Source organism: Maylandia zebra, linkage group LG17, assembly GCF_041146795.1.
Source record: "Maylandia zebra isolate NMK-2024a linkage group LG17, Mzebra_GT3a, whole genome shotgun sequence".
In the NCBI taxonomy this organism is placed as follows: domain Eukaryota; kingdom Metazoa; phylum Chordata; class Actinopteri; order Cichliformes; family Cichlidae; genus Maylandia; species Maylandia zebra.
In genome coordinates, this window is record NC_135183.1 from 1154857 (window position 1) to 1172618 (window position 17762).

General features: G+C 42.9%; 1 protein-coding gene across 2 annotated transcripts in view; it reads left to right on the plus strand.

The window, feature by feature from the left end:
- The first annotated feature begins 7740 nt into the window (after positions 1-7740).
- Positions 7741-17762, plus strand: part of chst11 (carbohydrate (chondroitin 4) sulfotransferase 11) — a 98910-nt gene continuing 88888 nt past the window's right edge. The window contains exon 1 of one of the 2 annotated variants that reach the window (XM_076875766.1): positions 7741-7947. In XM_076875766.1, coding sequence (XP_076731881.1) covers positions 7830-7947 — 118 coding nt within the window. In that variant the 5' untranslated portion in view covers positions 7741-7829. The remainder of the gene's footprint in view (positions 7948-17762) is intronic. The other variant, XM_076875767.1, reaches the window with a different exon arrangement.

Genomic DNA, 17762 nt, shown 5'->3' on the forward strand with positions numbered 1-17762 from the left:
AGGCAACTTTAACACCTTCAGCTAAGTTTTATGATGTTTTCGATGTATTCCTGTAGATCGCTTTGTTAAACACACCTTCTTTATCTGTTCAAAGGCTTTCTTCATGTTGACCAACAAGCAGGTTTATGATGCTCAGTTATCTTTAGCATAATTTAGGCCATTGTTCTTAGTGGACTCACATTAATTGTACTTAACATTAATTTTGCATTAACCTGCAATATAAAGCAGTTATGCATTTTATGATGAGGTTTAAAGGCTACAGAGATGCTCACATGTTTGTCAGTCTGACCCCTACCGTAACGAAGGCCTGCAAAACAACAAAGTGTAATGTTAAATTGGTGGATCAGTCATGAAGCCAGTCAACTGCTCAGCAGTCTCTGCTGTCAGTGATCTCGGTCACGTGAGACATTGTGCTAAGTGGGTACTGCAAAGCTTCACGTGGAGATATTCATCTGATACTGGTGAAGATGGAGCATCCCAGTCAGGATGTCCACAAACGCACTAATGTCCATGAATGTGATAGCCCCTTCCTTTGGATAGATCTGGGTTGGAAACTGAGACAAGTGAGCTAATAAGCTCCTCACTCCTTAGACTTGGATCAATAACTACTACTGACTGTGTCATTATTTATACGGTGCAGCAGAAGACATCTACATGAACCAGGTCATTCTGTGAGCTGGGCACGTTAATAAAGCTGCTTCTCTCTTCTGCTTTCATTTGTTAGCAGTTGTGTATTCTTCTGGTGTCTGAAAGAACAAAATATACACGAGCAATATACTAGGAGAGTTCACAGAACCAGTACTGGGTATATTTTCTCAGAACCTCCACTATGTGCATCCTCAACAGACACAAGCACACAAATTCTGCATAAAGGTTGTGTTTGGTTCAAGACATTAGGCTGAAGTGGGTTACCATGTATCTGGGCAAATTATATACCTCTGGGAGGGGGGGTGGGGTATGTACCATGTGGGATGAACCAACCTGTATCTGCCTGACTGAAGCTGGAGTTCGGGAGTTTGACTCTAAGGGGCTCCAGCACATTAAAAACATGATAGTATCTGGCTTTATGTCATTGTGCAAGGTACCAAAGATTCCCCTCAGTGCAGCCAAGGACACCAGTAGCTACAAGGATAAAACAAGAAAGCAATTAGTTTGTTCACATGCTGGTGTGTCAGGGTGAGGTTTTCCTTCATGGATCAGTAGTACAAGTGTTCAAACCACTCAGCAAACTTCACGTTAGTAGTGACTTTAACACAGGGCAAAAAAGCGGAACGAAAGGAGCACTCTGAAAACACATCAGATCTCAATTGGGGGGGCAGAAGGGTAGTTTCTCCTCCTCAGGATGAGACTAAACCTCCTGTTTGGGAAAGAAAAAGTCTGGCTACTTCCCAGGGACAAATTATTAGATTTTTTTGTCAACTCCTATTTGGGGAAGTTCATGTCAGATGAATTTATTCTACATTACATTTCATTTTGATCCAAAAAACGGGTCTAGTTTTGCCCAGTGTTACAATGATGGTCGGTAAAATGTGTGTATGTGGTAATGGCAGGATGCTGGTAAATGAGAGGGACCAGACCAGCGTGGATTAGATTTATGCCACTGGATCAGTGCAGCATGGACGCCTCTCCACTGCAGGCCTTTCTGTGCATTGTGGGAAGCTGCTGGTCATGTGACTTTATGGAGGGGAGAACGTCTTGGTACATTAAAAAAAATCTGAACATGCAGTTTGTATAAATGTGTGATTTCTACACGTCTATCAAACTGATTTTAGAAGTGAGATAAATGTTGCATGAGAAACAGTCGGTATCAGTCTTTTGGTCACAATGTGATTACGCTACTGTACCCACTGTTCTTCTCACTCCACTGTACGCAGCCTTCGGTCTGTCTGAGGAGAAAGCCTGTATGACATCTGGAAAAGCCAACACACAGCAAACACTCACACACACCTAAAAAAGGCATATTTATTGCAGGTGTACCACAGCTTTGCATGGTTGGATCTTAACAAGGTTCCAATTAGAGCTTTCAACATGCAACCAGAAGAAATGGGAGTGTTTATTGAAAACAACACTTAAACTGAAACAGGCTGTTTTACAACTGATCCAAAGTTTAGGACCACACCTCCCAAAAAAAAAACCCTGTTCCTGCGGGCATTGTGTACTGTAGCGCTGTCCTGTTGAAAACCCAGTGGTTACCACACAGACGAGGGCCCTCAGTCATGAGGGATGCTCTCTGCATCATCTGGACATAGCCAGCAGCCGTTTGACGCCCCTGCACCTCCTGAAGCTCCGTTGTTCCACTGAAGGAAAAATCAATCCAGAAGAGCTCAACCAATGCCGAACTGCTGTGCTTCAACAGGAACATGTGATTGGTTTCCATATTATGGGCCCCAGTGCTGGAGATATCCTCCAGGGTTTTGTGGCAGCAGTGAAATGTTGTCTCACCAAAGAACAACTAGATACTGCTGTGAGCAGCCACCCCGATCAGCCCAGGTCAGTATTTTTCCACAATATTTTAAAAACCGTTTAGAAAGAACAACTTAATCTGGACGCTATTAAGGCACCAAATGACAAACTGCTGCTTCTGACACCTGCTAATAATTTTTCTTAATAATTTTTGTTATTAATCCTCTGTCTTCTGCTTGATGTGCTGTTACACTTGGTTTTGAAGAGCTGTGCTGAGAGCTCACTTTGGAGATATTACAGTGTTCATGCCCTAGAAAAGCTCTGCTGTTTGGGGTCATTGCCACAGCAGCACATTTAAATGAGTCTCCCACTTTGGATGCAGCCAGTCTGAATTATTCATAGACAATATTTAATTAAAAAACAAAAACCTGTCACTCAAGGCAGCAGAGATTGACCCCACAGTACATGAGCCCGTAATAGTTGACATTTTCAAAAGTTAATTAATAAGACATTCAATGAAGTGGTAAATAGAGGTCACTGAGTCCGCCAGTGTCAGCTAAGACGAGGTTCGGGGAGTGATGGCTAACTACATATCACCTTGTGGACTACGGATTGATTGCTCTGCTGTAATTACTGAATGTGACTGTGTGTAATGTGAAATGTGTCACAGTGATGAACCAGTAGTAATTATGATTCGACGCAGACGTCTGTCTGTCTGAAAATGAGCCAAAACAGCTCAGTTTATTTTATACACAGGCCGAAGGTTATGTTGTAGGCTTAGATTCCATCTAAATGAGATGACATCATTGGTCTTTGCAAAAAGTGTGTTGTTGCAAAGACAAAGTGAAACATTTTCTCACTTTTATGGATTTTGCAGTGGAGTGGTGCTCACCGCTTTGACCCAGACACAACGTCTGTCTGAGGCCTTGATGCTGAGAGGAAACTGCTGAGGTTAGCTCCCCTGCTGCGCGTCACCGTCTCTTACTGCAACAGGACAGCAGGCACACGTTTGTGACCAGCTGATTAGTGGAGGTGGCAGAAAGGCTGGATGATCCTCGAGTGATGTTTTCACCTGAACCCTGACAGACAGGCGGGTGACGACTGTTAGTCTGCTGCTAACACACTCTCTCTTTTTGTGCGTCTTTTTTCTGTTTGTTTGCTTTTTTTTATGAACTGGTTGCTTTGAGTATAACTTTAAAATATAAAGTCCCACTGAAGCATTTTTTTTTTGCTTCGTTGCTTCAGGGAAGATAAGATGCTCCCTAAGGTTCTGCCTTTGAAAGCCTCTGTAAGCTTAAATTTAGTAGAATATTTTAAAGGCTGCAACATAGTGATAAGACTGGGATTTGCTGCATTTACATGGAGTAAAAGCTCTGGCTTATACTCTGTGTTTTTATTGCCTGGTACGAGCCTCGGGGGTTTTACAGACTTAATTTCATGTAATGAACTAGACGGAAGATTATGGAATTATCTAAATTAATGGTATTCTTGGTGGAAGCTAATGCTATAGCCTTTAGAGTTCCCTATTTTTACTCTTATATTCCAACTCAGCATCACAGAGCACAACATCTGCTTTAAAGCAACGGCTGAATCTTGGTGCAGGTCATTGAGTGAAGCACATAAAGTATCTCTCTGAAGAGTTCTTTCATCCCTCATCACCTCAGGTCTGCACTCTTCATTTCGATTACATTTTTAAAAAAAAGTACCTCTGTGAGCTCACAGCATGGACGTGTCCCGTGCAAGGGCATCATTTTCATTGTCTTGGTGAGTTGCAGCCTGTCTCGAGTGCACAGGTTAAACATCCACTCCATGTTGTTGCACTCTATGATCATTGATGGGGTGGCTGTGGCTCAGGTGGTAGAGCAAATCAGCTACTGATCGGAAAGTCGGTGGTTCGGTCCTTGGCTTCCCCAGTCTGCATATCAAGTATCCTTGGGTAAGATACTAACCCCAAATTGCCCTCTGATGCGTTCATCGGAGCGTGGATGAATGTGAATGCAGGTTAGTTTGCACTTGTGTATAGACGTGCTGGTATGAGTGGTTGTATAGAGCGCTTTGAGTACTCTGGGAGAGTAGAAAAGCACTATATAAGAATCAGTCCATTTACCATTGATGCTGAGTGATTAGATGCAGATTTTCTATTGCTATCCCCCTGACCACCTTCTGACTGCCTCTGTGACAGACCTGCCTGCAAAAGATAGATACCCTCATTAGAACAAGTGCACAGGACTGCCTCTTTCTGGCGTGTGCTTGAAAATGCAATTAGAGCATAATTTGATCCAGGTACACACCGGCTCACTCCTTGGCGGCCGCTTATCGGGGCCTGGAGCCTGGGGCTCGCTCGGGCCACTTCGGAGGTGGGGTGCCCCCGGCCTCTCGGCCTGGGGCTCGGTCACTCAGGCACGGCTGGCTGCCGGCGGAGCTCACGGGCGCGTCACTGCAACTCCCCCTGGCTTCTGCTCCGCGGCTGCTGAGTGAGCCCTCATCTGGGACTCTCCTCAGCTCTTTCTGGGACAGTGGCGCGGCTGCCCCTCTGTTGGTCGTCCTTGGTCTCTTGTGTTCTGGGGGCCTCTGGATGTCTGGAGTTTTGATCTCCTCCACACCTGCTTCACGCCCTGGAGGACGGGGCTGTGGCCCCCCCACACCCTCTAGCAGATTATTACATGAAGGAACCTTTTAAAAAAACAAAAAACAAGCGTGTCCATGCTCACAGGTGTACACACGGGTGATCACACCCACAAACTACACCCTTTTTGGCTCCTACCTCAAAGCACACTGTGTTCTGTTGATCTTATGTGCTGCACAATAATGTTTAACATTTAGTATTTACTGTCATATTCCCATATATCATTGTGATGCTGTTTATTCTATTACTCTTGTTCTCTTCTGCTTGCTTTCTTTTTTCTTTCTCAGCAGGTGACCCAGGTGATCGATATATGTATTTTTTTCTCTGCCCGTTCTGTTGGTTTTTGTCTTTTGCCCTTCTCCCCCGTCCCTCTTCTCAGCTGTTTCTCTTTCCCTCTTTCTTTCTCCCCTTCTTTTCCCCAGTCAAGTCTGTCCCGTATTCAGTAAGTGAAAATAAAATAAACAATAAAAGGTGAATCAAATGGACCATTACGGCAAGGCTGGGATGGTCAGTTTGGTAAAGTAAATCCGTTGGGCATCTTTCTTTGCCTTTAGACAACAATTCTGATGCAAAAGAGCCAAACGGGACAGGCCAAAAAAAAAAAAGAAAAAGAAAAAAAAAGAAAAAAAAAAAGAAAAAAAAAAGAAAATGCAATTAGAGCATAATTTGATCAAAGCAAAGCAGCTTCTATGACTTTGTGCAGGTCTCACAGCAAGGTGGAGATGCCATGTAGGAGTCTATTTATCACCGGCCTCTTGGTTTGGACTTGGTTTAAAGGTTTTGCCTGACCTTCTTACAGTATGCTCTTACTCCACTAGGTGGGACTGTAGCTGAATGAAGTGAATGAAGCAGCTCTGCTTGCATTTAAGTCACAAACTGAAAAGCTGTACTGGTTGATTTCATGAGAAGCACAAGTCCTCATATTATCAGCTAATGTAATTAATATATGAAACAGCGTTATATTGCTAATACAGATCTATTCATGTGTATAAGCAGTAGTTTAGCTTTGTAGCTCTTCAAGGTGGAGCCAGCTCTAATTCCACTGCACACAACTCAGTAGTTTAGTCCAATGGTTTCCAGCCCATGGAGCCCAGGAACCTCCAAAGGGTCACAGGATGAAGCTGCTGTAACATGATGAAGAGGGCAGAGTGAAGAGTAAAAGCACATCTGTGTGCTCAGATCCATCTTTTTTCTTTGCTTTGTGAAATACTCGATCATTGAAGCCTAAAACAATCATTTACAGTGCTTCTAGTTCTCTGTCAGAAAAACAAATCAATCAGCTGAGACATGACAAAACAAACTACACACTTTGAATGCTGAATGACTGTTTTTGGATTTTTGTTATGTTTGTTCGAGCTGTTTCACATTTTGTGTTGTTATCACTGGTTCCTGTCTGGATGGTAACTTTTTAGACCTCGATAACTGGTTTGCCCAGTTTCACAGTTATACATTTGATCCTTTATTCACCCGCAGGCATATGTACTCCACACATTGCTCTTGTTCTTGTCATGTTTTCCTCATCGTGTTTGGCATTTTTTGGACTGTTTAAAGGCTCCTGTGTGCTCCTCTTGTGCTTCTTTGGCACACTGTTTTCGTAAGATAGTTGCGTGTTTTAACCAAATAATTTTTATTTTGGACATTAACTCATTTGGTCCTTCTCCCTCTGAGTCATTATAGTTTTAGCCATCCAACGGCAATAGTGGAGGAAATACTCACATCTTCTGCTAAGTAAAGGTAGCAATACAATGTAAAAATAGTGGACTATAATATAAAGTAGGTCCTGCATTCGCAGCCTGTTTTAACTAAATGTATGCAAATCTTGTCAGCAAAATGTACTTGAGTAGCAATAAAAGTAAAAGATATTCACTGCAAACCAAGGTGGACCAATGTTGATGGATTTCTGCAAGACAATGAACTTGTATTTAAAAATTAGACATGACCGAAGAATAACTAATATTCTTGTTATTCTGGTGGACCTGGATGGGTCAGAGCCTTGTGCTATGATAGGCGATAGCACTAGATTCACTTTTTTGAGGCTTCGCTTTCTGTGTTTCATTTCATTCCTTATATTATTAAAGTTTTAAAATCCTAACGTGCTGTAAAGTAACAAAACTATAGTGTTCAGAGTTAGAACACTTACCTCTGCACTAATCAGACGTCAAAGTGAAAAGCAGCATAAAATGAAAAGTATACTGAACTGTAATAAAGTGTACTTGGTTACGGTGCACCACTGCAGTATAGTCGACTCAAATGTAAGCTGACGTTGTGGATGTTCAAAGGAAGTTAAAACGACTAGATGCTGTTGACTTAATTTTATGTTATGCATTTCGGAAGGAAGCACTGTACTTTTTAAACCCACAATACATCTATTTAACTAATACAGACAGTTAAGAACTGACACCCAAAGCACGCCATCGGGGTATAGGCCCAATACACAATGTTGCAAACGTTTAATCTATATCGATCTCTGTTGAGACTGGTGATATTTTTATACTTTGTTCTTATTTTAAAAGTTTCCTTGTGTTGGTCATACAGCCACGACAGACACGGCGCCATAACAACAAACAGCAGCTTGGAATTATGCTCATAAATTCAAGTGCACACGTGGACGCGCTCATTCGCTCCGAGGACGAACCACCCCTCTTTTAGCCCAGAAGTGGTACGCTCCATGTTGGATGTGTTCAGCTCATTGACCGGCGGACAATCCTCATCAGTACCGCCAGAGCCCCGGAGCCTCCGACAGACCGGCCCTTCATTCCCGCACAAAGCGCGCGGCATCCTCCAGCCTCTCCGTCCCGCCATGAAACAGACTCTGAGCGAACTGATGAGGATGAGCAGGATATGCCGGATGATATTTGCCACTTGTTTGGGATCCTTTATTCTGGTCATCTTTTATTTCCAAAGTATGTTTCAACCAGGTAGGATCTCGCTGCTCTTTCTCTCGGGTGTGTGAGTGCGTGTTGATGAATTGCATCCTGCCTGGTAACCTCCTGGCGCGCCGACACATCGATTTGTTCTGGCTGTACAGTAATGCGCCCGATAAATAATTGATACTTGCGCGATGTAAAGGCGTAAATCAACCAGAGTGAGTACGGTGGTTTAAATCGATCTTCCACGTGAGACCGGTCGCCTTGTTGCGCGTTCCGGCGTTTGCTGAGCTGCTCTTTTTTGGTTGAAGTGTTTCTTGGTTTGTGTGTATGTGTGAGTAACCTGGGGCTGGCCACTCGCTTCCCTTCAGCTGACAAGTGGCATGGTGGCAGTAGCGGTGGGGGGGCTTTTTGTCTTCACAAACGCGGCTTGGCGATAGGAACTGGTGTACGGGGCAGCACTTAGGTCTGGCACGCAGCGTGGGCTGTGGCATTATGCTCAAACCCTCCCCAGTGGTTCTCGCTGTCAGGAGAACAAGGAGTTACTTTCATGTGGAATCCATATCTAAAACGGAACTGTCTCTGGGGAGCGTTTAGGACGCGTGTCCTGTCTGGAGACCAGCAGGTAGTAATTTCTTGCACAAGAAAAGAGCTCCTCTCCATCTCAGCGGGGGCTCGGTGATAGAATTTGCATCTAATTATGTTAAATTATGTAATCTGATCTATTGCTTTGCCAAATCTCCGCTGTCTGGATGGATGGAAGGGCTGTACAGCAGCGTCTCTGTGCGCCGAAATCACACAAGTCTGCGCGTCAAGCACAGGCGCAGCGACTATTCAGGCTCAGGGCTGCCGACCTGCTGCACAACAGGTCTACTAAAGCTCTGAACGGAGAGCATACTTTCGGAGTATTTGCTTTCTCTTAATAAACTGAAGCACCAGACATTTAAATCCCAGAAAAGTCCCGGTGTCTGCGCGGCTCAGCGGCTCATTTCAGATTGACTGGATCAGGCTACGATACTTAAGGTTATAATAAACATATAAAATATCTACAGGGGTTTAATGCCACCATGTCCACTGGTGAGATCGTGTAGAGACGTGGATCGGTGCGCAGGTAATGATTTGGAGACATCGCTGCTCTGTGTGGGTAATGGGGCTGCGATGAAACATGAGATAAACAGAGAAAGGCTAATATCATCCATGGGAATATGAAACTGAACTGACCTGCTGTTTTTTCTGTACACACACTGCCACTGTGTGAGTCACCAGTGCAGGTGCTGCTGCCATAGATGGACCATCATTTCTATTTCTAATCTGCTCAGAAATATTACCACAATACACGTGTTCTGTGTATTAGTAAGTCACTGGGCTTGTTATCCTTGAGAGTTTGATATCTTTTGTCACTGATTTAAAGTGTCTTTTTCAAGGATAACCTGACAAAGATGGCACCAGGTGACATTTTTAAACATAAGGAAAAAACACAAATACAAGTAAACACAGCAGTCAGACTATATGACATAACACATTAGACACACAACTGTTTCAAACGAATTTCATGCACCATTCACACCGACAAAGAGTTCTTTTAACATTTACATTAAGTCATCCACAATAACCAGTTGTGGCAACGCATCCAGTCCAGTAAGGCTAAATGCCAGTTTCGTTACTTAGAAGGAGAAAATACATTTTATTTAGGCCTCTGTGATAACTTCTGATCTATAATTATGTCTAAATACTACTAAATATTTGTCAACAATTCTATTTCAACCCCTTGACCACACTGTAAAAACAAATCTTAATATAAAAGTATTTTACTGTGTGTTTTACAGTTTTGTACTGTTCTTCTAGAATATCATTAAATTTACATCAATAGACTGATTTCACATTTCAAATGTAAATTAACGTAAAATCACAGTAAATGTCCATCCATCCATCTTCATCCGCTTTATCCGGGGCCGGGTCGCGGGGGCAGCAGCCTAACCACCTCAGCTGGCTCCTGAGGTGGTTCGGGCACTGTAAATGTAATAAAACATAATTTCCTTGTTTTTTAAATGTATCTGTCTGTACATGAGCATATTTAGATTGTTAAAATAATTCACAAATGCATCATAATTTCACAAATATCTGTCCGTTATTTGAAAGATTGAACTGTTAAATTCAAATGTGATGCTATGGAAAAATATATAAAATGATTCGTATAAACTTTTTTTTACATCAAATAATAATAATAATTATTGTTATTTAGGGCGATCGTGGCTCAAGAGTTGGCAGTTCGCCTTGTAATCAGAAGGTTGCCGGTTCGATCCCCGGCTCGGGCACTCGGTCGTTGTGTCCTTGGGCAAGACGCTTCACCTACAGGTGGTGGTCGGAGGAGAATTATAAAGTGGAATTGTAAAGCGCTTTGAGGGTCTCAAAGAGCACGATATGAATGCAATCCATTATTATTTAAACCAACTGTTAACTGTATATTTCTGTACATTTAAGTATTATTATTCATATTGCTGCATTCATTGACCTTGTTTATAGGTAATTTCATTGTTTAATCACATTAAAATGTTCCTAATTTAATGTTTAAAAGCACTTGAAAAAGGCAAAATTCCATGTAAAATTAGGGCAACAAATTGTATTTTCATTACTGGAAATAACCGTATTTTCATGAGTAAGTTATTTTCTGTTATTTTACGGTAGTATTTTGGCGCCCCAGCTGCCAGAATATTACTGTTTTTTTAAGATGTTTTTTCTAACAGTGCAGTTTTGTTCTTAGAAAGAGCAGAGACTGTGTAAAAATGTGTTGTATATAAAACTGGTCCAACTTTAGTCTGCTGGTTACTGTGACACTGAGCTCTGCTTAGTTATGATGATTTCTTATTTTCATCCAAATTGAAATTAAGCAAAGCAGTTGTTGGTCATAGCTTTATAGTTAGGAAGGAGTCACACATGGAATAAAATGCAAAGATTAAATTCTACTCAAAAAATAATGCAACAGTTATGACAATGATGATGATAAAATGATGAAATGATGTCTTTATTAGGGATGGGTATCGTTTAGGTTTTATCCGATACCAGTACCAAACCGGTACTTTTGAAACGGTGCTTAAACGGTGCTCGAACCGGTGCTTAAAGAATGGAAAACACAAAATTGGTCCAAAAACCTCTCATGTTTAGCTGTTTTTTTGTAAAAAGTTAACAAGTTAACATCACATTGACCTGTCTCTGTATTGTATGTACGGGTCTGTCATCTCGGTTGTGGGCAAAAGACCTGCAACTGACAAATAAAGGATCATCTCATCTCATCTTTTCTGCAGCTATGGGGCATATATGGTATCACTCTTGGCTGGAAGCAGTGCTTAAACAATGGAAAAAACACAAACTTTGTCCTAAACCTCTCATGTTTAACTGTTTCCCTCTTTTTCTTTGGTCATTTTAGCCTTTTTGGCCAGGGTGAAGGGAGTATCTGCCATCAAACAAGAAGACAGCCGCATGTAGCTATGATGATGTTTGCTAGTTCACCTTACATGCATTAATGTAATAACGTGGTTAGCCTACTCAACGTAAATTACACACGAACAACATTAAGCTACTCACGCAGAGAAGAACGGCTGCTGCTGCATCATCATCCTCATCATTTCTGCTACACTGGCAGGGCTAGGGGCCAGGACTCTCCTCTTCGGGTTCTTGGGGGATGTTGCTCCGGGTCCGATAACAGGCAACCCACCCGCAGTAGATGTGCTCGGTGTGAGGTCTCGCAGCAAGCTATCAAATACGGCGCATTTCTCGGCTTTTAAAAAAAACGCTATGCGTCGCCAGGTGTTTCATCGGATTCGAGGTGTTACCTCCTTTGACAGTATCACAGTATCAGCTTAAAGCACTTGTTGCTGCTGAGTTTGCATCTTTTGCTGTGAAGTACAGCCAGACTTTGACCGCTTCGCCTTGGACATTTTTAATCTGTAGCTCTGCTCTAAAAGAACGTATGTACCTGGCCCCGCCTACTACGCTCGCAAAGGTAAAATGATTGGCTAGAATCCAAAGTGTCTGACATCTCAGGAAAATAAAGCACCAAAATGTGCGCTGCTTTTCGGTCTGGTTACTACCGTTTATGTCAGAACCGGTGCCACAATGGCACTGGATACCCATCCCTAGTCTTTATAAGATGTTGGGCTGTTTGGTGCTGCCAGAAGAAGCTCAAAGAGCCTTGGCTTGATTCTGCACGTCTCTATAGAAAGAGATACCGAGGGGCTGAAACACCAATTACTCCACATGATTTTCAGGTTTTAGATAATGATGGTGAGAAACAAAAATTATAGTAAAATAATTGCTGTATTGCCCAGTTTTCTGTGCAACTCCAACTTTTATAGGTCAAATTAAAAGTAGTTTGCAGTGTTGTGCAAAGGTGCATGCACACTGACTCTGGATACAGATGCTCATGTTGAAAACTCAAGTGAAAGCTCTGGTGTACTGGGTAGCAGCAGAGCTGTACTGCCTGGCTCCAAGTGAGAGTCAAATTTTTGTTAATATGGGTGAACTGACCCTTTAATCGTCTTGATGCACGCTCAATCATCCAGGTTAGTAAATCCCAGAAAGGTTGATTCTGTTGATCTGGATGTAGAGTTTCCAGTCAGTTACTTCAGTCTCAACTAGACTTTGTGACCCTTTATGCATTTAAAATGTCTTCTTAAGACGCCCTGTTTGCGAAGATCCTGGTAGAATCATAAGATTTATTTAAAAATTACGTAACTGTAACCTGCTGCAGGAACACTGTACAGAGAGAGACCTCTTGTCTGTGTGTCATTAAAGGAGCTTCCAGGGCAGGAAGTGATTGTAATAGTTGAACCGAGCCTCCATAAAACTGTTCTCAAGGACCCCGGCATCATGCTCCAAGAGTTGTGCCAATCGCCACAGATGTTGCATCAGCTTCTGCTCAACACACACACGCACACGCACACACACTCACACACGCACACGCGCACACGCACGCACACACACACACACGCACACACACACACGCACGCACACGCACACACACACAGAGAAATATACAGATTACAAAGTGGATATTTGATGTCGTCATGGCAATGACATGGTCTGGATGCTGTGATTAAAGAGGACACGTTTAAAGCAGGGTGTTTGTGCAGGAGCTTGGTACAAGTTTAAATGCTGGAGTGTGTGTCTGTGCACGATTACACAGCTGAGACGGGTACTGCTGACTAGCATGTGTGTTTACTGTTGCTGACTTCCTTTATGACATTTATCGTTATCTCTATCTTTGCCATCTTATCCCTCTTTCTGAAATGACTTAATCACCCTTTTGTAAGCCCTCTGTCCTTCCCCTCCCTTTGACTCCTTTACATTCCTGTCTTTCAAACACACACACCAGCACTGTCATTGTTCTTCCGATAAAGTTGGAAGCAGCGTCTCCGTGGTTCAGGCATGTTTAGCTGGTTTAGGAATCCCACTGGGCCTCCCAGTGTAAACTCTCACCTCTCCTCCAGGGCTTGCAGGATCACGACCTCTTGTAGAAGAGACAAAGGAAGGGGGATGAGGGTAGAGTGGTGGTGAGCTGGGTAGGGGGTTTACAGTGGTGTCACACTGTAGTCTTTGCTAATATCTCTACAGAATAAGGCTTAAGAGCTCAAGTGTAGTCTGAGGCAAAAAGGTTTTTGTGTGTTCACCGTGTCAAAATGTCAAAAACTGTCAAGTTTACGCTCAAAAAGAAAAATCATTTGGCATGAATGGAAGTGTGAAGAAGCATTTTGCAGCTCTCCAGAGACTGGTGTTTTACCTGTGGTCTTTTCTGCTCCCAGTGCAGTTCATAATCTCTGCAGTAGAAGGAGATGCCCCGGTAATGCTGCCAGTGCACTGGCATTAGCCTGCAGCTCTGTATTCAACAGCTTGTTGAACGCACGCCAAATGAGATTCTGTTTGGCGCGTACTGCCAGCCTAGACAAAACAGGCAGAAAGCATGGCGGCAGGGAGAACATTAGCAGTTCTCATGCTCAGAGTGAAGTTAAGCTGTTTGCACCTGTGTCAGACATGACGACTCTTTGTTAGGTACAACTGTCTGTATCTACGAGTGAATCGGGAGAACAAGACTGTCGTTCTAAGGTTCTGTTCTCAAGGTACATAAAGAATAAAATAAAGTTGTCCCCAAACCTGAAAAATGTAAATTCTCCCACATGAAGGTCTTTTATAAAGTCTTTTTACTGTACCATTAAACTTGATTTATAGTGAGTACGGTTTGCACTCATGCACATGTGCTTGTTTGTCAGCCTTGCTCTGCCAGCAGGACTGATCCTGCCTATCGTCTCAGCTGAAACACAGGAAAGACGTTTGACTCGACACACTCGTTAGCGCTTCAAAATGGAAGATAAGGACCATACTGACTATTGCATTGGCAGTGTGAGCAGTCAGATATGAGAGCCTCACAGCACATATTACAACCAAGCAGACCAATCAAAACGGTTATGGTCTTTGTTGCTGGAACATATAATTACTGTTTTGGGTCCATACAAAGGAAGTATAGGTAGTTACTTTGATTTAATGCTGTACTTTTATTCAGGTTTAAGGAGTGTTATTTGCATGGCTCATAACGCTCATGATGCTCAGAACCACGGCCTCTCTGCTTCTTCCATTTACTCTGGCATTTAGCCTCATGACACACAGTCTCTAAATGATTTATCCAGGATACCATGTTAGGGGCTCTCACTAATTGTCAGCAGTATTTATCTATACTGACCTAATACTGATTACATGATCTGTCATTATACACATGCTTGTATTCTACACACTACAGCAGCTGAATTCCTTGGTGCATTTGCCAAACCTCTCATCACACGCTGGATAAAAAATGGCAAAAGTTCTAAGAGCTTTGGTGGAAGCTCTCAAGGCTTTTCTTCCACACTGAAATGAAATATCCAGAGTCTGGAAAAAGGCAAAGTTAATCTGACAAAATGACTACTGGCATGATAGAAAAGCCCACATTAGGATGTCGCTCAAATTATTTAGGATGCCTACGGTGAACAGTCCTGCCTGCCTGCCTGAAATATGGAGTCATGAATTTCACGCAGCAAAAAAAGGCGGTGTAGGGTTTTAAGAAGTATACGGTAGATTATTGGTGCAATACGCATCTCTGTGATCACAAATGCGACAGCCAGACGGGGAAACATAGGCCTTTCCTGCTGAACGGAGACTGTCACAGCTCTTGTTGTTGTATAGTTCAGCTTGCTGACAGCCAAGAGCTACAACCTCTGGCCTTCCACCTTAATCCTTTCTGGGTGCATTCACCTGCAGCCTTCATTGTGCCTGTGACAGATCTCATCTACGTCACCACACTGAGTTGCTGCTGGGCCTTTAAAGGCATCGTAGCTGCAGAAATCAGCACGGCTAATAAGGCCGTTTGCTTCGTGGGCTTCTTGTCTGGGATATCTGGAGTGTGTGTGTGTGAGGCTGCAGCCCTGCTCGCCCACTGCACTGTCTTTGCTCAGCCTGTGAGAGGTAACCTGCTTGTGCACCCAGGCTTCAAAGTTGCGTGCTCACATTTCACGTCTGCCACTGGAGCAGCCAGCTGCTCGCTGAGACAGACCTCAGTGACCTCATTAGAAATCTCAACATTATTAGTTTTGTTCCTCATGTGTTTGTGTGGGAGAGAGAAAGCTCTATGATAACAACAGAGATGGACGAGTGAACTGATTCTGTCTCGAGAAAGAACAAAATCCTAGAATGTCTACAGGAAACTCAAAATTCCTCACCTTGGTTGCTCTGTGGCGTCAGCTGTGGTAAAGAGGCTGAGTCACTCGGGTCAGTGACCTCAATTATGGGGCCTTGTAATCTGAAAAAATGGAGAGCCTCTTTAAGAAACTTGCAACAAACTGAGAAGAATAGAAGAATGCCTTTGCAAAGGCTGCTTTTGTCTAATAGTTTTATTATTTAACATGTTATAAAACAGAGAATATTTCTAACCAATTCTTATCTGTGACCAAAATGTGCCTCTTTTCACCTTCTTCAAACAGACAAAAGAACGTTTTGTGATCACTGTGGCATCATGATCCATGAAGACAGTTTCTGTGTTCTCCTTATCAAACCAGCATTTTTAAGATGACATCTTTTCCACCCTAACAAGACATTAATTGTGTTCTTAGGGTGGAAAGTAGAACAGTGAGATTGCTCAAACTGTCGGGCTGGAATGGGAAAAGAAATGCGCTCTCAAGTCCGAGCTTCTGAGTTTGTCATGAGCTACAAGTTGCAATTTGGTATTTCTGCGTGTACAAGGCGATTAGTCTTTACTTTTGAAGAACCGAGAGACACCCTCAAATTTTCTATTCACACAAAAACAGAAAGAAAAATGCATCCAGCAGTGTAAATCATCTGGCTGTGTGCGTGTCTTCTAGCTACTGTTATTGATTTGCAGCTTTTTTCTTTTTATTCTGGTCAGCGTGCAGGTTCATGCTTGCTCTTTGCAGTTTTGGTTTCAGGAGGGGATGTTGGCCTTGTCTGATTTGTCTGTTTTAGGAAACGTCTAGAGCAAAGCATGTGTGTTTTTGATGCTAACACCTGTGTGCAAGTGAGACAAGCAAGAGCAAAAGCTTTGCACCTGAGCCATGAATTCCCATCAAGCTTGCTGCAGTTTGCTGGTCCAGTTACCCAGAGCAGGTATCTCTGTTCCAGCAGCCTGTCTACTAAAAAGCATTCAAGAGCTTCAGATGTAAAATGTGAGAAACAGACTCGAGTAAACTTTGCAGTTTACATGTGTATGATCACTTCAGATCCTCGATGTGATGACTGATCACTTTAGCGCTTACAAAGCCGTGGAGCTGCATTAACATTTAAATGCACGGTGCTCAAAGGTCAGTGATGTTTTCAACATGTTGAGAAATCCTCAGAACAGCGCACAGATTCACTTTTCTTCTGAGGACAATAACTACCAGCTGCGGCGACTGCAGCTCAAACCGCTGCTTTAACAAATGCTGTCACAACCAAACTGCTCCCTTTCTTTTAGAGCCTGTTGCCACTTCTCAGGTTTCCTGTGTATCCTTCCTGTTTAGGGTTCCTCACAGAACCCGGCTGATGTTATCACAGTGCGAGGAGATGATCCAGATACACAGCAAAGCATAGCTGCCTTGTTTGGATTCAGCCTCATAGCTGTGTTTGTGTACCCCCTTCTTTACCTCCAAACGTTGTCCCCTTTCCCACCTCTCTGCCACTTTATGTCTGTGTGTGTTGTGAGAGTGTATCCCGGATGTCCTGTGTGTGTAATCCCGGTTCTGCTGCTGTTTTCCTGCTCTGCTTAAAACATCCAGTGCATCAGAGGCGGGGGGCGGGGAGCAGGGGATCCCTGTTATGGCTCGTTCTCTGATCCCAGTGCGCCCTGATGAACTCCCACACATAACGTCATGATATGTGTGATGATCAGGGATGTTCAGAGTAGACTTAATGTCTGACATTGCTCTTGATGCATTCTTACAAAGTGCAGGAAAGTCTCCACAAACATGAACCCAAGGGCCAATTTTTGGAGCTCATGGTAACTATGGCGCCTCACTGAGGGCCAAAAAGGTGCATATGGACAGTAAAGCTAGACATATCATTTCGTTTAGCCACAGGTGCAAAAAATAAAGCAACAGAAATAGAAAGAGCGGCAATGAGACTGGAAATCCTCTATACAAACACTAATCTATTTTCATTTCATAAAATTATGTACAGCAGTCGCTCGTTTATCGCAGGAGTTACGTTCTAAAAACAATAAGTGAAATCCGCAAAGTAGCCAACTTTATTTTTTACAATTATTATAGATGTTTTAAGGCTGTAAAACCCCTCACGACACACTTTACACACTTTTGTTAGACAGGCATGAACATTTTCACACTTTTCTGTCTTGT